General features: G+C 41.4%; 2 protein-coding genes across 2 annotated transcripts; one reads left to right on the top strand and one right to left on the bottom strand.

The window, feature by feature from the left end:
* Positions 1-54: 54 nt before the first annotated feature.
* RPL9 (ribosomal protein L9) lies at positions 55-5,192 on the top strand. Its single transcript, XM_054293875.1, has 8 exons — positions 55-102; positions 459-505; positions 585-700; positions 1,529-1,624; positions 1,912-2,044; positions 3,436-3,516; positions 3,976-4,091; positions 5,080-5,192. Exons 2-7 carry the CDS (start codon positions 460-462, stop codon positions 4,080-4,082), a joined length of 579 nt encoding a protein of 192 aa, XP_054149850.1. The 5' UTR covers positions 55-102; position 459; the 3' UTR covers positions 4,083-4,091; positions 5,080-5,192.
* Positions 5,193-6,617: 1,425 nt separating this feature from the next.
* On the bottom strand, positions 6,618-21,627 carry KLB (klotho beta). The gene is made up of 5 exons (XM_054295893.1): positions 20,890-21,627; positions 13,808-14,315; positions 11,242-11,510; positions 8,607-9,750; positions 6,618-6,979 (listed from the first exon to the last, which is right to left on the bottom strand). The coding sequence occupies exons 1-5, from the start codon at positions 21,625-21,627 to the stop codon at positions 6,618-6,620; spliced, it is 3,021 nt and encodes a 1,006-aa protein (XP_054151868.1).
* Positions 21,628-22,001: the final 374 nt, after the last annotated feature.

The raw sequence follows: 22,001 nt of genomic DNA, 5'->3' as shown, positions 1-22,001 counted from the left end.
TATCGGACGGCTTTCCTCTGCGCGATGACGTCACGAACCCGGAGAGGCTACAAATACGTGATGACGTCATGCGCTGTCTCTTTTGGCTCTGTGCGCTGCAAGGTGAGGGCTGGCGGCGCCCCGGGATCGCCCGGGATCTCCGGGACAATCCGGGACCATCCGCGGCGTTCGGCTCCCCAGCGCCCCGTCCGCGCACGGGCAGCCCCCCAGGGCGGTACCGAGCCCCGCCGGCGCCTCCTGTCCCGCGCCCTGCGCGAGAGGGCCCCGGGGCGGCGCCTTCCCGGCAAGGCCCCGCTGAGGCCGCCGCGCTCCGGGCCCGGGTGGGAGGCGCCGCCGCGGGGAGCGGAGCCCGGCGGTGACAGCGCGGAGGGGGCGTCGGGTCGTGCAGGGGAGGAGCGGGCGGCGCCCCGGCGGGCACAAGGGCGAGGGTCTCCAGCGTTTGTCGTTGTCTCCCGCAGGATGAAGACCATCCTCAGCAACCAGACTGTGGACATCCCCGAGCAAGGTCAGTCCGCGCCGCGGGCGGGAGGCGCCGGCCGGGCCGCCCCCGCAGCCCGTAACGCGTGTCCGCCTTTGGTCCGCAGTGGGAGTTTCGCTGAAGGGCCGGACGGTCATCGTGAAGGGGCCCCGAGGAACCTTGAGGAGGGATTTCAACCACATCAACGTGGAGCTGTCCCTCCTGGGGAAGAAGCACAAGAAGGTGGGTGCTGCACAGGTCGTTTCGCTGCCCGGAGACAGGCGGGAGCTTTATAGTTGGTTTAAAAACTTCTTGGTGGTGGAGGAGAGTGACCAAAAATGTTCAGCAGCGGTGACTTGTTAGGTAGGTTTTGCTTATTGCTGTGTTTTCTGAGAGAGGTTGGTCTGGTGGAAGCGTGGCGCCGCCTCAGGCGCTGTGGGGGTGAATACGTAGATTGCATTATTCTGTAGTGACAGTTACAGGGAAAGGGGTTGGTTACTGTATGCTGTTCTACAGACTGGCTCTTTGAGAGGAGAAAAATAATTTTTTTGGATTTCCACAAACTGCAAGTTATATTAGGAGAGGAGAGATAAATAAGTGCATGATTTTTCATATTGTCTCGAAAAGTATAAGAAAATATCAAGAGTGACTGATTTCAGCTACCGTTTCACAAAGATCGAGTGTTTCATTAAAACAGTGGATCCTCACAGAGTGTTTAAGTTGGTTGTGCATAAGAGGCAGACTTTAGAACAATATGCTTAGCAATTGCTAATGCATCCTTTAGCTCAAGATTGTATATTTATCTACCCCAGCTCTTTTGAAGACTTGTTAGTGGCAAGACCTGAAGAAAACAAACGTTTCTCCCATGTCTCAGGTTAGGATTTAAAAGAGGAACCAGGTGGGCCTTTAGTAAGTAGTCTGTCAAATAAACAAAACAGTTCTGTGTTTTTGTTCGGTGGGCTTTACGTAGTTTATCTGAAAGTTTTGTTCCACATTTGGTTTTTCACGAAGTTGTTTTGTTGCTGGTTTGGAAGTGAGCTGAAAGCTTTGTCAATGTGATTTTTGATGCAGCTGCGTGTCGACAAGTGGTGGGGTAACAGAAAGGAGCTGGCCACAGTTCGCACGATTTGCAGCCATGTACAGAACATGATCAAGGGGGTCACTCTGGTAAGTTGTGTTGGGAGCCAGATCACTGCTGCCCTGTTGTTACTTGCAGTGAGGGCCTTTTCCTTTATGGAGGGAGAGCCCTGCTAAGCATCCAGGATGCAGCTGCTTTCTCCTTGTGCTTTTTGTCTTGCCTTCGCTGTCAGGCAGGTTCTGGGGGTGGAGGAGAGGATGAATGTCTCTGGGGCCCTTTTCCAGGAGCTGTTGCTGCTCCTGGGCTGTTTCCCTGGCAGCCTGGCACACATTCTGCCTGTGGGGCTGTTTCAGTGTGCGCTTGTGTCCCTGCCCAGGGCTTCCGCTACAAGATGCGCTCGGTGTACGCTCACTTCCCCATCAACGTGGTGATCCAGGAGAACGGCTCGCTGGTGGAGATCCGCAACTTCCTGGGGGAGAAGTACATCCGCAGAGTGAGGATGAGGCCAGGTGAGCCTCTCTGCAGGTGGATCCTGCTGCTTCTAGCTAGGCTTTCCAAGCTGCTTGCTTTGGGCTCTGCCACTGAGAAGGAAAGAGGATGAATAATTGTTGGAGCAGCCTGTGCTTGTCTGAATTGATGTAATCTTCTTATGATACCATTGCCACTGTTCACGTTTATTATTAATAATGCCTCTGTAGTTTTACTAGTGAGAGTTAGCTAACAACCAGTCTGGAGTTAGTTACTGTAGTACAAGAGATGTAGTACAAGGATTTACTTCAATCGCTGGGAGATCTTAACACTGTTGATACCTGGCAGCTGCTTAGTGTTAGATTTGCATTTCTGTTTTAAAACACTGCACAGGAACTGGTTTCATACCACATTGTAGTTTTGGTCTTTAGGGTGTTCTAGTTTGAATTATCTAGGAACATTCACAATAAACTTAAAAATTATCATCTTATTAGCTGTTTTTACATCTTGCACACTTGGAGTTTCAGTAAAATGTCTAACAGAAAAGCAGGCACTTGATGGACCTCGCTAAACTTCTGAAAGGAGGCAACAAAACGTCATAAACAGAGTTACACAAAGACTGTAGGAAAGACATCCCTTAGCCATTTGGTTTTTTCTAATTCCATTTCTGGCGAGGGTATGGGTAAGGACATTTGATGTGACTGATGATGTTTTGGGGTGACTGTAGAGGAATGCATCAGAACTTGTCCCAAAACACTGGTAGATAACAGTGCAGCAGAGTTACAGGGTTTTTGATTTACTGTGGGTTATTAAGGGTGGGTATGGTTATTGTATTTGGTTTTTTTTAAAGTCCGCATTTACTGTTAGTAATAGGCTGGCTTAAAATCTGGTATCTGTTGATTAAGTAGATGAAACTGAAAACGTATGTTGCTCCCCTTAAAAATTCAAGTTTCCTGTCAGATTCTTGAATGCCATCGTGTTTACTCCTTGTGAGTATTTGCACCATTGCCAGTGTCAACACAGTGCATGACATGACAGGGGGCAGGTGGTTTTTAATGGCCTTGATTGTTCTGCGATTGCTGACTCCAGTGTTGCCTTAATGAGCACGAGCCTGTGGGAGATGGCACACCGTGCTGGCAAAGTGCTGGCTTGTACACAGTGTTGGTGATTGATGCTCTAATGTAATAAGGGGTAAGCAGGAGTATAACTTTATTCACTCCAGAGCATGACTTGCACTAATCTTTAATTGAAATTGTGAGGGAGGACAGCCCTGGAATGGATTTGAGGGACTCTCTTTAACAAAGTCATAGAAGCTAATTACTGTTGTGAATACTAGTATCTAGATATGTAAATTGGGACAGGACATTAATATTGTTTCTTTAATACACTTAACACCTTTAACAGTGTGGATTATGTGTTTGCCTTTCCATAGGTGTTACCTGTGCAGTATCTCAGGCCCAGAAAGATGAGCTGATCCTTGAAGGGAATGACATTGAGCTGGTCTCCAATTCAGGTTTGTGAAAGTAGATGTGTGTAAAATTGTATGGAAACTTTTATCTGAAGATGGCAGCTTAGCAAACTCTTTACCTCAAACCCTGAGGTAAACAACAGCACAGATTTTCTTTTTGCTCTAGTCATTGTAATTGCTTTTCATAGTTCCTTACTCTTTCTAAGCTTAAAGGTGTTTTTATAATTCTGCAGAACCTTCTTCAGGTCAGCACTTACGGCCTTTTTGGCACCAAACTTTTCAGCTTTTCAGTTGTACATGTGTGCAGTAATGAAGTGCCACTGCCCTGAGTTGGGCTCAGTGAAATGCATCCTATTTTCATTAGACCTTAGAGGATTTAAAGTTGGTAATTCCTGTCTCTAGGTGACAGTCCTGTTTGTTAGATGAAATACTGGAGCATAAACAAAGGCTGCATGTTGGGTTCGACCTTTAGGCTTTGTGCTAATGGTCTCACTTTGTCTGCAGCTGCTTTGATCCAGCAAGCCACCACAGTCAAGAACAAAGATATCAGGAAATTCTTGGATGGTATCTACGTTTCTGAGAAGGGAACAGTGCAGCAGGCAGATGAGTAAAACTCACAGGTTGGTATCATCTTAATACACTGTGTACATCTTCTGTGTAGAGATGGGGACTTGACAAGCTTTATCTATTTCAACATGGCCATGGTTAAACAGGTTCCCAATAGGGATGAAATTTTGTTTGTAAAACATGTCGTAAGATGCATCATAAAACTTGAGTTTTGGGAGGTCTTTCAACAGCAGTTTTCCATCTTTCATCAATTTGGCATTTTGCTGCTGTATGGAGAAAACTTGCCTCTGCAGTGCTGTACTCTGCATTGTGAATGCAAGCTGCAGTGCTAGCTTAGAATTTAAAAACAGCAGTCCTGGCCTAATAGACTGATTTACAGAGAAGATCTCAAACTCATGTTCCTGCTGGTTGGACACTGCCCTCACTAAAGTGGTGGACAGGGCCCAGTTTATCTGTAAAGGCCTTCTGAGCAGTTAGTAGGTAAATGCTGGTAAACAGGTCAGTTTAACAAGGACAACTATTTACATTGTCCATGGGCATTGTTACTGAAGTGGAGTATGAGCATTTGGGGATAATTTAGGAATTGTAACTGCTAAAGGAATTTGATTCATTCAGCTGTGTGTAGTTCCTTACACAGTACAAAACATCTGTGCAGGATGAGACAGTCTGACTTGCAATAAATTCTGTGCTGTGTGCCTAAGCTTGAGGCAGGATGTAGATGAAGTGAGTTTCATAAACCCTTTTTTAATCAATCATCCTCCAGATACCAAGCATTTGCAAGCCTCTGAAAAAATAACTTTTAGTATTGTTCCAAGTGTCTTGAGAGAGGGAGCAACTTACTGCATTTGTTGAGCAGTTGAGCTGTTGTGCTTGAAGGCATCTTTAACTAATCTTGTCTGTGTAAAATCAAATTCTTTAAACTATTAATATCTGTCTTGCATTAAAATCATCAGATTAATAAACATCAAAGGGTTATAAACGTTCAGTTTCACATTTGCACTGCTAAACTCTTTCTAAAAGCTCTCTATGTTTTATTTACAGCTGTCTGGACCCCCAGCGATATTTACCGTGAGACATTGTCCAGCTATTCCAGCTGGTACAAGGTGATGATACCCTTGGAGGCTTACTAGAATAAACTATATTTCCTATCTTGAGTTTGTTTGGGTTTTTTTTAAGAACTAAATGGTGATTGCATGAACCTGATGGCTTATAGAGAAGCAGATTGCACAGTGGGTCCCCCCTGCCAATGTGTTTTCAAACCATGGGACTTCATTCAGACGGAATGAATGTGCTCAGAGACTGGTAGGGGCAATGTGTAGGCTGTGCTACCATGATCTTTCTGTGACAAAGTCATGAAGTGGCATTTTTGAATCACAGCATTAAGAAATAATAAAAGCATTTTTCTCACAGGTGAGACCAGTGTTCTTTCACATCTTTTCTCAAGCCTCAGACTTTTGGTGACAGAATCTGAAGTAGATGAAAAACAACTGAAATCAGTAGAACAAGATTTGTAAGACCATTTAAACTAAATACATAGATAGAAGCAATTGTCTGAAAATACAATGCTTTATTTTTATTGCTCACTTAAGAAAACAAGGGACTTGACCTCAAAGCTCAATCAGAGTGTATTGTTGAGTTTCACCAGCAGTGATTTGTTATCTGGGGATACATCTTGGTTTCTTCACTGCTAATCTTGCTATGTAGCAACATCTAACTGGGTGGTTGTACTATTTCTGTGCAGTAGTAAAATCCACATTGTCACTTGGTCCATTCAGTTTGGAAAAAGTATATAAAATACTGGGATAGTGCAGAAACATACTTGGCGACAAGTTGCTAAAGCATCCCACATGTTAAAAAATTCCAAAAACTGCCCAAAGATCCACTTGTATAATGACAAGTGCAATTTACAATTATCACTCTATTGAGTGGGTTAATAGTTCCTATTTATTTAGATGTTCTCTGCTAGTAAAAATTTTATGGCTGCCCCATTTTGGAGATGAAAAATAGTGATTGCATATGGTTTTGTCTTCAGTTACATTTGCTTAAAACTACTTCACCCAATCTGTAAGGGCCATCTCTTGGTCAATAATGGAGTTAAGTTGGTTTTGTTCTTTTGGGGTATCTTCAGAAACTGGCCTGGTGCGTTTCATTCCTGGTGTTGTACTTGGTTGAAGGTTTGTGGGGTTTAATAACACTTCTAAACCCTAACAGCTTCAGTTTCATGCTGAACAACACTCATAACATGAATACACATCACAAGACGTAGAAAGGTGCCTATCAGTTCTCAAAAGTTGCTCTTTGCAAGTAAAGCTGTTTTAAAGGTTATTCCAAGGCACAGGAGGGTCATAATTTTTTTTTTAACAGATGAAGTTGTCTTATAGGTAGAGTAGGTGGATAAAAGTAGTTTCACCAGAAACAAGTGCTGTGGCTCTTCCTGTGGATGTGATTACTTTGTTTTTGAATGAAATGCTGGTGTGTGTGGCTGGAGTGACTCAGTGTTTTTCCACAGTTGTCTGAGTGGTATTGTCCACTGTAGAATGCAGTGATGGATCTCACTGAAAGTGGGCTTGTGCCCCCTTCTAAAATGCGACACAGATGCATTTGATGCTTTTTGCCTTAAAACGTTTCCTTCTCTTTCTTTTGTGAAAAAAAATAATAGCTAAAAGCAAACTGAGGGTAGAGAAGAGGCAGCAGGCAAAGAATATTAATGGCTTCTTCTGAGAAACAAACAAGCAGAAGCTACACTGCTTTTCGTGGCTAGAGGGGCCACAGACTGAGTGGTCAGCAGGGAAGCCATTGTTGCTTATCAGGCTGTTGTAAAATCTTACTGAAGGCTTTTCTTTTGAATCTGAAGTGAAGAATCCAAATCTGGGCTTAGATTTTTCTTCACTCAGCTTAAACGCATAGTAGCCTTTAATCTTGACTTTGTCAATGTAGTAGGCTGAGAAGGAAAAGAAACCAAAACAAAGTGTTAATAAAAGCTTACATTTCCAGTAAGACCTGCATACTTTCTGGTAAGATTTGAGATTTCAAATTGTTAGAAATTTGAAAAGTGTACTTCATAAAATATTTTCTGCTTTTAATACTCAGTTGTCTCAATTACATAGGAACAGTGCATTACTGTTTTAAAAAGTCCTTAAAATTTTGGACCTACCCCATGAAAACTGGATTTGTACAGGGTTGGAGCTGGGAGTTTGTTCTGTTCTGGGAAAAGCTAGATGCTGCTCTTAACTGGAGCCAGCTGCAATGACTTGGGAGCAGCTGCCCATAAGTGCCATGAGAGCAGCTTTCCAAGAATTCCTGCCCTGCTCCAAGCTCAGCTGCTCATCCCTCAGCATGCATGGCTCTGTGTTACACTGCTGCACCCAAGTGCTGGGTGAGAATACTTAAGAATAGCAGGCCTTGAAGTCATGTGCAATCAGTGAGCATAGTTGGGAATGTGACCCAGACTAAGAACATGTAAACATTTAATAACTTAATTCCTTTAGTACTGTATTGTTTTGTTTGCAGTATGAAATTAGCATGGAAAATAAATCAGTAAATGCTCATAATCATCACTACATTAGTCCTGTAGTAACTAAGAAGGCTAAGCACTGGAGAGAGAACACTTTTTTCTTGGTGTCTAAAAGTAATCTTAAGGCATGCTTAGCCATGAGTAAGATTTGTCTCATTTTTATTAACTCCTCGAGAGGAGAAACCAGGATCCCTAGACTGTGATGTCAGTTACCTCAGAAAAGCTTTTGAACCCCCCATGTCCTGATCAGGATCTGTCTAATGCTCACCAGTAGGGAACAGTGAGGGCAGGGATGTATTGCACATCTCATTTTGCCTGTATGGGTCAGGAACCAAGGCCTTGCTGGTAGCCTGTGTCCCACTGCTTTTCTTTAATGATTGGTTGGGGGAAGAGGGAGGGGAGGGGTGAGGTCCCTGCAGCATTTCTCATACAATAAGCTACTGCTGAAGATCATTGCCTTGAATGGTTTTGTCCTCTACCTCCATAACTTATACTAGTTTTTCTCTAAAGTGAACAAGTAGATTTCCATATGTGCCCAGGAGAAAACAAGGAGTGGAACAAGAACCAGAGTTGGACTCTCCCTTCAACAGCAGCTGGTGCTGCTGGTGCCCTGCTGTATTTCTTCTGTATGTCCCCCTAGGTTGCTGTGGATTTGCTTGCACTTTCCTGTCCAATGACTAGTTCAGCAAGCAAGGAGGCTCTGCCTTTCTTTGGGGAGTAGAAACTTTATTTCTTGGGAGTTGTTGGGCTGAAGTGCCACTTCCTAATAATTTCTGAGTAACTACTCTGCTGTATGTGCATGCCCAGAGAGCTTCTCTCATGGTTTAAACTGGAGGCAGCTGTAGCTGCATTTTGTGCAAGGCACTTGATGCCATTCCTTTGTGTCATAGCTGCCCTGAGTGTGGCTGCAGAGTTGGGCCCCTCAGGGGGCTCAGTGCCACTGGCTCCTGCATCTGAGCCAGGACTGCTCGCTCTGTCCAGGGTGAGACTTAGCTGTGCCTGGCTCTGAGCCATGGAAATGGCCCTGGGGAACTTGAATCTGTCATGTACTCACCTTTTAAAACCTCTTGTATGTATTTGTCCAAGTAATAATTCCGAAGCTCATCATTGTCCAAGGACGGGTCATCTATTCCATTTGCTGTGATATAAATGTCAATGTCACCGTAAGTTTTTTTGATCCACCTGAGAACTTTGCGCATTCCCCAGGGCACCACTGCCAGACGAGAAGGGGAGCTCAGGCAGGTGATATCCTGCAGAAATTGAATGTCACAATCAAATTCATGCTGGCTTCCATTCTGAGGCTCATCAATCACAAATCTGGTGGTGAAATGATTCAGTGCATAAAAGTCAGCCGCACCTTTGACAAGCTGCTTTTCCTCACTTGTGAAAGATGGCAACAAAGTATATGAAAGGCCTTTTCTGTTTTTAAAGGTGATGTATTCCCTCATGGTAGCTGGATAGTCCCCAGTCTTAAATATGGGATTGGCAAACCAGCCTATTTCAAACTGAAGAAACCTGTTGGCAGCTTTTGAGTGAGATTCAAAGAAGGGGTTGGCAGGCTCAGCCCAGTCGGAATGCAGGGACAGGGACACTTTGCCGTACTGAGAGGGCCGGTACCGCTCGTCGTACGTTCTCCAGGCCATGGCGTGTGCTAGTAACAAATTGTGTGCTGCCCGATAGGTGTCATTGCTGCTCCTCTTGTAGACATTGCTTAGCTGGTTTGGCTCGTTTATTGTAATCCACAGTTTAACCAAATCACCAAGCTCCCTAAAGCACAAAGCTGCGTACTCTTGAAAAGCGTGGGCCGTGGATTGGTTCAACCATCCTCCTGTCTGCAGCAAAGGACCCGGCAGGCCCAGGTAGGTGTGAGTTGGATAATACAAGGTGACCATGGACTGAATGTTCAGTTTCAGAGCTTCACTAATCACACATCTGTAATACCTAAGAACTTGCCTGTTGACCACTGACAAATCTCCGTTGGGTAAAATTAGTGACCAGTCAAGTGCAAATCTGTAATGGGTGACTTTCATTTTTTCTAGGAGATCCAGTTGCTTTTTAATACTGACAAAATCTGTGCACTGTGCTGGTCGGGTTTTTAGCTTTACCCCTTCAACTTTGTGCAGAAGCCCATCTCCTGTGACATTCCAGAGGTACAAGCTGGAATCACAGAACTGTGGTGAGGAAGCTGCTGATTCTGCCTGTGAAAATAAAAATATGTTACAATGGGTTTTAATTTAATGAACGTAATATCTGCTTGTAATTTGCATTTCTGCCTGTGTTTAGCTGTCGATTAGTGGTGGATGTCAGAAGGCCCGGCTTAAATGCTCCAGGGGAAAGAGAATAACCAACTCACCTATATGGGCTATGTGCTAGTGGCCATCTTATCATTTCTTTCCCTATGAAAAACATCAAAATTGCACTTTTTTCAATTACACACGGGCATTTGTCCTGCCACCAGCCTACATGACATGTTTTCACAGAGATGGCTCTCCCTGATCAAGTTCACTCTGGTCATGCACACAGCAGTTCTCAGCCAGCTGCCTGGAGAGCAGCTGGTGAGAACAAGCACCAGAGGCAGGCACGGATTATTTTGGCACTGCTGCTGTGCTCAACCTTGTGAAATTGAGGCATACTTATCTGACACGAACAGCTTGTAGCATTTAGTTATATCTTTTCTATTTCCTATAGTTAAAAAAGTTCAGAATAAAACATTTTTTTAATATTCCAATTTTTAAATGCTTTTTCTAAGTTTCAAAGTAAAGTTTAAAATATTTAGATTGCTTTTTTTTCAAAGGATATGTTGTATTTTTTTGTGCTGCATATTAACAAGATATATACAAGCTTAACTTTTTCTTCCCCTACGGTTGTCAGTCAATAGGTTAAATTATGGGATTTTGTTGTTATCTTTTGAAGCTGATATTTGTCATGCAACTGTCGGTGTGCAATGACAAGAAGGGTATCCCAACACTATCCATATATACAGTTAGCTTATTTACTAAGTTTGAAGCAGAAATAGATGACAAATAAAGTATAAATAGGTCCTGTGGGAGCCGGTTTGGACAAAAGGTTGTATGACCTGTTTTCTAATGTGAGCTCAGATGGTAAAACCTCAGGGCTGGTTATATTCACCTGTGCTATGTATCTTTTTAAAGAATGGCTTCTTACCCACTTGTCTGAGTGGCACTCAGAGCCAGGCCTAACCCAGGAATGTGTTTCTGCTGTAGACAAGACCTGGAGCCTGCAGATCTGTCTGCTGCCACCAGCATAATCACCTTGTCCCTGCCCTTTGTCACTCTCTCCATCAGACCTTCACAAGCATCCCTATGGCCACACTGCAAACTGGATTTTGAAACTCCTGGTTGAAAAATAACCCAATAACAATTGGTTGGATCAACTTCTTGGTTTGAATTTCCTCATCTGATCTGCCACATGGAGACACAAGCAGAGGGAGGGCCACGCTTGGAAGGGCTCCTGCAGCAGGGCCTGCTGCTGCAGCAGTAGCCAGCACTCTGTGCCCAGCTCACCTGAAAACCTGGAAACACAGGAAATTGGACCAATGCAATTATGACTTAACTTCTGTTGGCAGTGTGCATTGGAATTCTGGAATGCAAGGTGCTGTGTATGGTCATTTGTTCAGGGAGCTGCTGGTCACTCTGTTGCCAGCGATCCGCTTAATATTTTATGCTTACCTTGAGAACAGACTCGGTGATACCCCAGGAGAAGTCACAGGAGAACTGAGCTTGCAAGTTTGGGGTGGAATCCTTTGGGAAGAAGCCATTTTCTTGTATGATTTGTTTATAATAAAGTGCAGATGACTTGGGAATCCTTTCCCTTTTTTTGCTTTTGAAATCTACATAAAATAATCCACGCCTGATGTTGTAAGCATGCTGCCATTCAAAGCCATCAAGGAGGGACCAGGCTGTGTAACCAAACACATCTATGTTGTCATATTTAATAGCTGCAAAAGAGAAGGTAACATCCATGAGTCCTGTATTCATTACTCTAACATATATAAGGGATATTTATGAGAAAGGGCTATTGATTTTGAAAATCTTGTGTGTCTTCTCAATGTTTGTATTGACCCACTGTAATTCCTTGCAAAACTGATGTATATATCTTAGTCTTTATTTACTAAAAAAAAAGGTGTCACTAAGAAATTAAGGTGTCCTTAAGAAATTAAATTACTGTAGGATTTTTTAATTCTGCTCTGACCAAACAAGAAATATTATACCACATCCATGTTTGAAGTTGCATTTGACAATTTGCCAGTACAATAATACCAGTAAATTAGAGAATCATGAGTCAAAATAAAGGGAGCAACAGTTGATCTGGTTTGTAACTTTGTCATGAAGCTAAAACTCCCCACCTTTATTTGAAATATGTCTGCAAGCTCATGGGAATGTCTACTCAGCTTGTAAATTGAAAAATTTATTTTGCTGGCATGGGACTGTTAATGACTTTAGAGAAGTAGGGTAGAGCAACTCAGAGACTGATTTAGTTACAAAATGGCTGCAGTGCATGCTGATTTCTTCAGGCAATCTTAATGTCCTTCTTGCAACAGAATTTACATATGATCTTTTACAAGTAATATATGAGAAGGATGACAACACAACTGCTTTCTCAGATGTGGACCCTGACTCTTCAGGAAGGGCAGCAGGGCCTGCAGAGCAGCTGCTCAGCAGACACCACCTAACCACAATGCTTTTCACCCCTGCAGGCTCGTGCCAGCTGGCAGCCTGCAAGGAAAAGTCCAAACTCCATGGTCAGTCATGTTCACTGCCTGTCACCACCTTAAAGCTAGGAAATAACACTGGATAACTCCTCATGTTAACCTTATAAGGGCTGGAATGACCTAGGGAAAGCAGTGACCAAGTAGGGTTTGTCCAGCCTACCTGAGGATTTTGACACAGACAGGTGGACAAGTCATATTTTAGCACATGTAGTCCACCACACCAGTAAGCCAAGGAATAAAGGTTAAGTTTTCTGGTTTATTCTTTCCCAATATCATTTAGCTCCATTTTCTCTGGACATATAATTTTGCATCATTCTGTATTTCCACTGAACTTCCTTGCCCTAGTCACACCAGGCTGCAAAGAAAGCAGTTTTGCACAGTGCATGTATTGATGCAGCAGAGTTCCAAGGTACTCAGCAGCACAGGCTGGATGTTTTTCTAGTTGCCAGATGAAATCAGAAAGCCCAAGAGCTTTCAATGTGAGTGTATGGGAAGCTGATAGACAAGAGCAGAATACTGGAAAGGAGATGAGGAAATGTAACAAAGCAATACAGTGGCAAGTATATTTGAAGAAGGCAACTTCTAAATTAGAGAAATCATGGGAGAAAGTACAAAAATGTCTGAAAATACCCATTGCAAAATGCAGAGGCAGAGAATGATGTAGAGGATAAAGAGATAAGCTAGAATGGCCTGGCAAGTAAAGATGAGTACTTGATGTCTGCACTGAGGAAGGTTGAACAAATGGGAGCAGACATCTAATGGGAGCAAGTGACAACTGAGAACACTTTTGTTTGTAGAAACATATTGAATATATGGGGGTAAGTTTAATTGTCAGAGCAAAAGATGATGTGGCACTTGAGATGGTGCATGCTGAGAATTTGTGGCTGTTTAAATGGGTAGGGGCAAAATTATTATTTTATGTATGCTTTATGTAAAGAAAATTTAAAGTTAGGCAGGTGACAGGTAGAGATCTGGTGGATCAGAGTGAGAGTATGTTTGTAGCATTGTCTGCAGGGACAGTGAAAGGAAAAGGCAGAAACAGGTCAGGATCCTGACTGTTAGAGTGAGGATGAGAAAAGCACCCTGAAAAATAAGGGGAAGGTCTGGGGCAGAAACAAAGGGCTGAAGGTAGGAAAAGTCAGGAGTTAACTTAGCTCCCTATGTCAGCAGGGGTGACATTCACAGAAGATCTCAAGGCTTTTCTGTACCTACTATAGGTGGAATCTTAGAGTCCTGCAGGAGTAATAGTTTCAGTATGGAAGCCCTAACCCTAACCAAGCCTAACCCAATGCAGATGTTGGACTTTAGCTTTCTGGGACAGGGACTATGGGTTTTTCTGTTTGTACAACACCTAGCACCAGTAGATCCTGATCCATGACTTGTACTCATGCAGTATAAATAATTAATGATTAACTTTGTTGCCACTATCTCATTTAAAAAAAAGGACTAAATTATTACAGAGCTAAATATCAAAAAATCAAAAGTGCTCTCTGAAAAATCCAACAAGTAATTTCTGTACAAACCTTGTAAAACCTTATTAATGAAGTTTTTCATCATGTAGATGGCTGTGGTGTCATCTGTTTTCACGTGGCTGTCAGTGAACCAGCCATTCTCTGCAATCAAGATTCGAGGACTGTTGTATTCCAGTTTAATCCAGTTCAGTACTTCCCTCAAATTGAGTGACAAATTTTGTCCCATTTTTAGTAGAGTGTTTGGAGGTTTAAAGTTACTAGGACCGAAGGAAAATGCAAAGAAGTCAGCTGTTCCCTTGATGTAGTTTTTTTCATCTTCGGTAAAGTGTGGCAGAAATAAGAATTCATTTTTCAGTTCTTCTGGATAATCCCCATCCCCATGGATGGGTTTAGCAAACCATCCAAGTACTCTCTCCATGGACTTCTGACATTTAGAAATGTCCAACTCATCTTCCAATTTGTTAGGCTCAATCCAGTGGGATCCCAGCACTATGGATATCATCCCCTTCTGGTAGGGTTCAAAGTGTTCTTTGTAGGTATGCCAAACTTTTGCATGAGCCTGATGAGAGAAAAATAGCATTAAATTGTAACTCTAACAAGTCTCTCTGGGTTGGCAGCCAGAGAGGCAGGTAGCTCCATCTGAGTCACTGCAGGCTTCTATGGAAGCATCAGTTAAGGCACATGAATTACCCTGCACAGTTTAATGGGCAATCACTGTCACCCTGCAAGGCTCCTTGGGAAGAGGGCAATGCTCAGTAACTCGTGTCCTATGACACCTTAGGGCTGTGGCTTTTTTGCCTTTCAACACATGTCTAAATTTCAGGGGAGATCCCAGCAAGGATGAGAAGAGCTGCTGTTACACAGACACTTGGGAACAGCTCTAACAAGGGGATTTGAACTCTGGGATCTAGCCAGTCTTTCTCTGTCAAACGGTGATTCCTGATATGGTTAAAATTTCAAACCATCTTTACAATTATTCCATCAAAGATGCATCTCATATGATATTTCATTTGTCAGTGGTGACTCTGTGCTACTAACTGCTCGGTGCTCTGAGGGTTACCTGGACTTACTCTGATCAAACCACATCCACCCCATCCCTCTTCTTGGGATTTAGTTGTTTTATTTTGGCCTAGTCATATGAGCAAGTGTTCAAGCTTTGATATTTGCACAATCCTTAAATGTAAAAACTTGGGCAAAGGACCCAGCTGTGACGTTTGAACCCAAATGTCAACTTTCACAGCTCTGAGTGAGAATTTTGTTCAGGATTTTAGTTAATTTCTTCTTTGAAATGGCCACTGAACTGTATCACATCTTAATACTGCTTTTATTATTTTCATAATGTTTTAGTAAGTGTGTTGTTATTACATGTCACAATAGCTTCAAATAAGGGTATACAGCAGACAAAGCTTACACAAAACCAGAAATACATGGGAGGCTGAGGAGCCACTGGCATTGTCAAAGCCCTATAAGGAAACAGGACAGGCTGGTCAGAGAGGAGTGACCCTGGACTGCAGCGTGAATCACATCAGGTGATGTGACACAGGGGAGGGGAGCTGGCTCTCCCAGCTGAAGAGTTGACAAGTAACTCAGAGTTTACCTCATGCCTGGAGTGTGGCATTACACTCTTAAGCTGGAAAGAAAATAATAGTTTGCACCCAGAGAAAAACATTGTGAAACACTGAGTGCTGACTTAGATTGTCATCATTTCTAAGCCAAACAGCATTGCTTGCCTTTGACAATAATTTCTGTTAATTTATCTAGAAACACACAGCCTTGACAGTTTAAAAAAAAAACTCCAGAAGGCCTGATGTCAGGTAGGTATTTGTTTAAGCTGGGGGATACCAAAGAATCGGAGTTTGTGAAATTTTGTGTGTCAGTTGTTTATGGTTTCTAAGGTCATGCTCGTAACATTTGTTCAAAGTCTGTCTTTGAAAATACTGATAAAGTGACACTAACCTTTGAAATGCAGCTTCTGTAGCTGAAGAGGGAAGACAGCAAAAATGGACACTTGAGGCAAATTGCAAGGTAGAACTAAAGTATTATAAAATTGATTTCTTAGTAACCTCATCAGAAAATTTAAGTGGCCAGTGCCATCTCCTCAGCTGCCCTCACTGTCCTCTCCTGAAAGTTCCTCCAGCCTGGGAGGCTGCTGGGCCAGGCTCACTCTGTGCTCTGCCCCGAGGGTTTTCTCACCTGGTTTGCAGAGTTTTTCTGCAGACACAGCCCACAGACACCACTGTTGAATTAGAGGCATAGGGCTGCACTGGCTTAACAAGAAACCCGCCCTGCACTCAGCTGTCTGATGCACAGTGCCAAGTACCATGACAATAGCACCAGGTAAATCATTGCAATCACACTTTTCTAGGTGAAGTGGAGAAAAATTGCCAAACCCCCAGCTAATCAGAATATGATATTGACATGTAAAAGCCAAGAATCTCTCATTGTATTCATACACATCTTCAGGAGGTGATTAGAAGAAAAGAAAGCTCCTATTAAAAAGAATGTGTATGGTAGAGGATACAGACTCAGGTAAAACTCTAGAGGAGTGGACCTCAATTATAAATAGGTACATTTAATATGAGTCAAGATAAAATCCTCATATACAAATTTGTATGTGTCACTGGTGACTGAATTCTGAGGATTAACTCTTACTGTAGAAAACTTCTCACAATCTACAGTAAGGGTTTTACAGACATAGTAGACACATAGTTGCCTACAAATCTGATTTGAGTTGTTAATTATCTGTAAAGAAGCTTAACATTCACAGATAGAAATGCAAACTATTGTTGATGGAATCAGCTGATTTATAGAAATTGTTTTTTAAGACCAGATATGAAACAAACATCAATTTAAAAGCTGTATCATACATCAAATTGGGTATTTTCAGTAAATCTTGACTAATCTTTTTTCAGTTAGAGTTTAATCCCTAATCTTTCACTTTCCTTGTTAGAGCAAGGACAAATGTCAAGGCTAAATACACAGTTAAAGTAGGATCAATATTGGGTATTTATTCTAGATACGTATGACTCATTAATTTCAGCATATTTTCCTGGTATAAATGTAGAAAATATTCCCTAGTCTTGAAAGTCACAGAGAGTGCTATGTCAGTTAGTACTAACCCTGTAAAAGGCTAGAAAAGTCAACTTAATAAACTGAAGACAGCAGTATTTGTTCTTCTCTATTTTTGAAACATTCTCATACTCCTTGAAATTCTGATCCTATAATTTAACATATGCACATGCAAAGAGCTTTCAGTAGAACAATACTTTCAAATCCTTAAGATACTTTAGTCAAGCAATTTTTCTTTGAACAGCAATGAATATTACAAAACAATGTCAGGGGTATATGGAGTTATTTTAGTCTGCTGGAAATCAAGAACATTTAGGAAAATTAGAACTGAAAAATGATAATAAAATTATTGGGCCTTTTGTTTACTTGTTTGGTGTTTAAACCATGAAGAACTAGAATATAGTCTGATGATGATGATGTTATAGTTCAGAAGAAGGGCAGGGCTGTGTGGCTTATTTGGAAAGTGTATTTCTGTTAAAAGTTTTTTTTGGTCTGTGGTAAAGATGCCCCATAGTCAGTAGAGGTATATTAGACCTAAACCCTTTCTTTTGAAAACTGACTCTCAATCCTTGTGAAGGATTACCTACACCTCAAGGTGCAGGTGACTGCACTTCTTTAGAGGGTGTTATAAAGGACTGAGGCTTTGCTATCATAATTTGTTGTATGTTAACTGTCCTGCATTTGGATACTCTTTTCCCTAATGATTACCAAGAAATCTAAGAAAGCTAACCTAAAAATAACAAATAATCAGAAAACTATGAATCAATGCTGAATTTTATATCATCACTGATGGCTACAACTATTTGAAAAATCTTCCAGCAAAGATATTTACAAGCACAGAGGATTCTGGTGTCCACCCTAGAGCCATATCTCTCAAGAGAGATTTATGTAAGAGAATCCCTTAGCAATTTACAATTAATAAGCATCAAAGTTCAGATTCCCTATTAATTTGTGTAGAGGTAGTATTGAGTCCTTTGAAATGGTCAGTGGCAATGATTACCCTCTGTGTATGAACAGAAAACATAGTAACATGCAAATTAGTTTTTTAAATTGAAATTTTTTAAAACTCACATTTGAAATTCTTCTTCTGAATTATTTTCCCAATGTGGATCTCCTAAGCACCCTGCTTATCAGCCTCTGATCCTGCATTCACTACCTCTCTTTACAGATCTTGAATAGCAAGGCCCATAAAAAGGCAGGGCTGTCTCTCAGTAGATGTGTCTGGGGCATTGAGGTGATTCAGCATCAGCAATGCCTTGTGCCAGCCAACACACAGAGCTCTGGGGCTGGATGAAGACAGACCACCCCTACTTTTGTAGGAAAGCCCTAATATGATCATTATCTGCCTAGTTACTTACATGAATTCATTCATGGAAGCAGATAATTTTTAATCAGTTCTAAAATGTATCTCATTATGGAGATGATCCTTGAGGCCCTCTTCCAACCTGGTATTCTATGAACTTTTTGATATACCAGTCAATTATTTGGGTTTTAAGACACTATATTGCTTTTGAAAGCAATAAAATTGATGAGTTTAAAACTAAGAGGAATTTCTCCAGGCCTTTTCAAGGTACACAAAAGCTGAGGTTTGTGGTTTGTTATATTGTTTTTGTGATTCCATTAAACTTGGCTTCAGGTTATGATTGATTTATCACAAAAAAGCACTCCTTTATATAAACAGTGATTAATTCTGATAACACCATGACTGCAACCATACACAAGGAAATTAAACTAAAAGTAGGATTCATGCAAGAGCTTCATTTAATTTCTCCAAAGATACTACAAAAAGGTTTGAGAATGATTTTCAGCAAATTGCTGTGCAACAGTGTGGTGGCTAGATTAGCCTCATTTCAGCATTACAGACCTGTTTTTCCTGCTCTGTATATTTAATGGATGGACCTGGTTTGTGCACAGGGTGGCATTGAGGACCAGGTCTGTCAACACCCTGTCCAAAAATGAAGCCTTGACATGGACAAGAGTGTGGTTCTTCCTAAAGCTGATGACATAAATGGCAATCTTTTCAAGAGCTTTAACAGGCTTTGCCTCACACTGCCAAAACCTGACATTTGGTTGATCTTTTATTTTTGGGATAATGGTTTTCATTTGCAGTGGGAAATTAGAATGTAGCCATAATACAATGCCTGAGAAACAGACCAGTATATATTGGTCATGAAATAAAAACCCATGTGAAATCTCTTTAAAGGGAGAATCTTGTAATTTTTCTTGATTCTCAAAGGAGAGATATTTCACAACACATGAATCCTGATTGTGCCTCAATACATTCTATTAATACTGTATTGTCAACAATGCAAAATGAACCAGACATTTAAACTTGCACAAAAATCTCTGAGAAAGATTCTGGCTAGTTGGCTTTGAATATCCAGTACCAGATGTGATTTCTGTGGAATGGCTGGCTGGCATTACAGTTTATCAAGAGAAATAAATTATTATGTCTAGAGACAAGAAGAGTTGACTGATATCGACTGGTAACTCAAGAGTTTCCATTCCATCCCTAACCCTAACCAGAAAACTCCAGTTCCTCAAATACTTTACAACAAATTTGAGATTTTTCATTGATCTCAAATCTAGAATCTTCAGAAATTTTACAGTAGTATAGGAGAGAACTGCTAATACTTTAGATAATGCTCATGGAGTTGTAAGAAGGGTACACAGGAGAATAATTTTTGCCCATGGATAATAAAATGGTAGCTAAAGGATTATGTGCTGCTGAAAGTCTCCTTAACTCTTCCATCCAAGTGATTTATTTTATACTCTAGATCAAGAAGCAACTATCAAATCAAGTCTTGGAGACAAATAATATTGAACAAGAAAATTAGGTCAGTAATTTGTGTATCAGACCCAGCTGTGCTTGTCTTCCTGGAAAATCCAATTGATTCTTTGGCAGAGGAATAACATTCCCTGTGTGTGGTGTGCTGCTTACATGGATTTTACAGAAAGTGCAGAGACTGCCTAGTTGGTACTCCACATTTGATTGTGACACTCAGAAATGAAGGCAAGAAATATTGCAAATTTATATATATTTTACATGCATTATATAAAATAGCACTTGAAAATAGAAAGAATAATTTGGCATCAGTTTTCTTTGAGATGCTTCACAAGTCTTTATAGTTAAATCATTCTTCTGCCAAGTCTGAAATCAGTTAGTGACTCAGGATGCTTGACAACCTTTCTGTGTGTAAAACTTCTATTGACTGCAGTGTGACTTTTTTGAAAAATGATGTTCTGAACGTTCAAGGCCAGAGGTAAATACAAAAATTTGTCAGTTGCAGAATATTTTCACTACTCTGGCAAATAATTTTTTCCCCACATGTATACTTCTTTCTGTAGGATTAGCCCATTCAGATTTATTTGTTAATTACATGTGTGATGTATGCCAAGTTGTAGAAAAATGTTCTTTGTGGACAGTTAAGAATAGTCTCAGCAGAGGGAATTATATTGGCTGCAGAGATGGGATAGAGACCAGCTCTGTAAAGTACTGTGAGCACGGCAGATGCAAAAAACACTGTACATCATGGAAATAATTTGAAACTCTCAAGTACTGAAGAGAACATTTGTTTTCTTCCAAACCCAAGACATGCCAACCTTGCTAGTTTAGAAGCAAAAATTTTGCAATATGATCTTACTAAGCTAGAACAAATCACACTGACATATACATACTCTATGGCCAGTAAAGTTGATTCAATATGCAAATACAAATGAACTTCCTTTTAAACTAATAGAATAATAATTTCAGGATGGCCAAATGTGTTTAACTAAATGTAAAGAACAGAGAATGCTCTTTAAGAGTTAGAATTTGTATGTAAAAACTAATTTAAATAAAATAATAAACAAGCACTTTAAAATAAATAATTATTGAGTCAGCTGTTGTGACAAGAAATAAGATCAAAATGAGGGCTAATAGAAAGACTGCCTTAGCTAAAGGTTATTTGTTGGTGCTTTCACAGTAGGTGATTTTTTAAAGAAACACTGATCACAGGACCAATTCCTCTTATTATTTCCCGGAGCAGTGCAAGATCAGTTTGTAAAATCTTATTATACTGTACCTTGATCAAATTGTGTCCTACTGAGTAGACAGTTCTTATTTTCCCTCTCTCTCCTGGAGCATGAATACCTGTGCCATACCCATGCCAAGCAACTAAATATGGATTGTGGATTGTAATCCAATATTTAACACGATCCCCAAAGGTCTGGAAGCAAAACGTGGCATAGTCATTGAAGATATCAATCACAGATTCATTTTTCCATCCCCCGAATTTTTCTTGCAGCATCAGGGGCAGGTCCCAGTGGTACAGTGTAACCACGGGGGCGATGTTCCTGTAGAGTAAGGAGTCAATAAGGGTGTTATAATACTGAAGTCCTTTTTCATTGGGAGCTGCCACCACTCCAGTGGGGAAGAGCCTTGACCATGAAATTGAAAACTGGTAAAAAGTAACTCCCAAAAACTGCAGAGCAGACAGATCTTTGTCCAACAGGGCATAGCTGTCACTGGAGGTGCCTGCACTGTCAGCGTCCCTGAGCTCCGAGCGGCTGAAGCGGTCCCAGATGGACGAGCCCTTCCCGTCCTTCCTCCAGCTGCCTTCCACCTGGAATGCTCCTGTCCCTACCCCCCAGAGAAAATCTTTGGGGAAAGTGTCATATAAAAACATCTGTGTTTCGCTCACGGGGCTGAAGTGGGAGTCCTTTCTCCACACGGATCTTCCCTCTCCAGCAAGCCCAGTAACAATCCTTACGAAAGCGAACGTCCAAAAAGCAACAATCTTCTCCAGTCGCTGGCCACACATTGTGCCAGTTTATAGTGCCAGTGTTAAAAATCAGATTTCTTGTACTGATGCTGAAAAAATTCCATTCTTTTGCTGGAGTCCATGCCGTGCAGACCGTTTTCATTTGTCACAAGCTGCTGGAGTGTCTTATCAAAGCTTCACTAAAAGCTGGTGATTGTAAAAGCCCTGTCAATGATTAGCCTGAACTGTGAGACGTAGAACAGATCTGAGAATGGTGTAATTTATAGGGAGGTGGCCTCTGTATGACCACTGAGACACCTACCTGGCTTCTTACTGCAGCCTGCCTCAACAACAGAAATGCCAGGAACTAATTCATCATCATTTAAAGGTCAGTCATTCTGGTGGGATAATACAGGTGACAGAGGGTCTAAGAA

This window comes from Melozone crissalis, unplaced genomic scaffold (genome assembly GCF_028551555.1).
Source record: "Melozone crissalis strain CALT ecotype California unplaced genomic scaffold, PUWL_Pcris_2 ptg000006l_1, whole genome shotgun sequence".
Taxonomy (NCBI): Eukaryota; Metazoa; Chordata; class Aves; order Passeriformes; family Passerellidae; genus Melozone; species Melozone crissalis.
The sequence above is the reverse complement of the archived record's forward strand: the minus strand, read 5'-3'. Positions and strand labels throughout refer to the sequence as shown.

Bases quoted from the DNA above. Each gene is read 5' to 3' on its own strand.
- KLB (XM_054295893.1), bottom strand. From the start codon at position 21,627: ATGTGTGGCCAGCGACTGGAGAAGATTGTTGCTTTTTGGACGTTCGCT. The intron at 11,511-13,807 runs GTTTGTACAGAA...TCTCTTTTGCAG, and splicing joins CATTAATAAGGTTTTACAAG to CTATTAAATATGACAACATA. The intron at 6,980-8,606 runs GTGAGTACATGA...TTTCCTTCTCAG, and splicing joins CATACAAGAGGTTTTAAAAG to CCTACTACATTGACAAAGTC.
- RPL9 (XM_054293875.1), top strand. From the start codon at position 460: ATGAAGACCATCCTCAGCAACCAGACTGTGGACATCCCCGAGCAAG. The intron at 1,625-1,911 runs GTAAGTTGTGTT...GTCCCTGCCCAG, and splicing joins TGATCAAGGGGGTCACTCTG to GGCTTCCGCTACAAGATGCG. The intron at 2,045-3,435 runs GTGAGCCTCTCT...GCCTTTCCATAG, and splicing joins CAGAGTGAGGATGAGGCCAG to GTGTTACCTGTGCAGTATCT.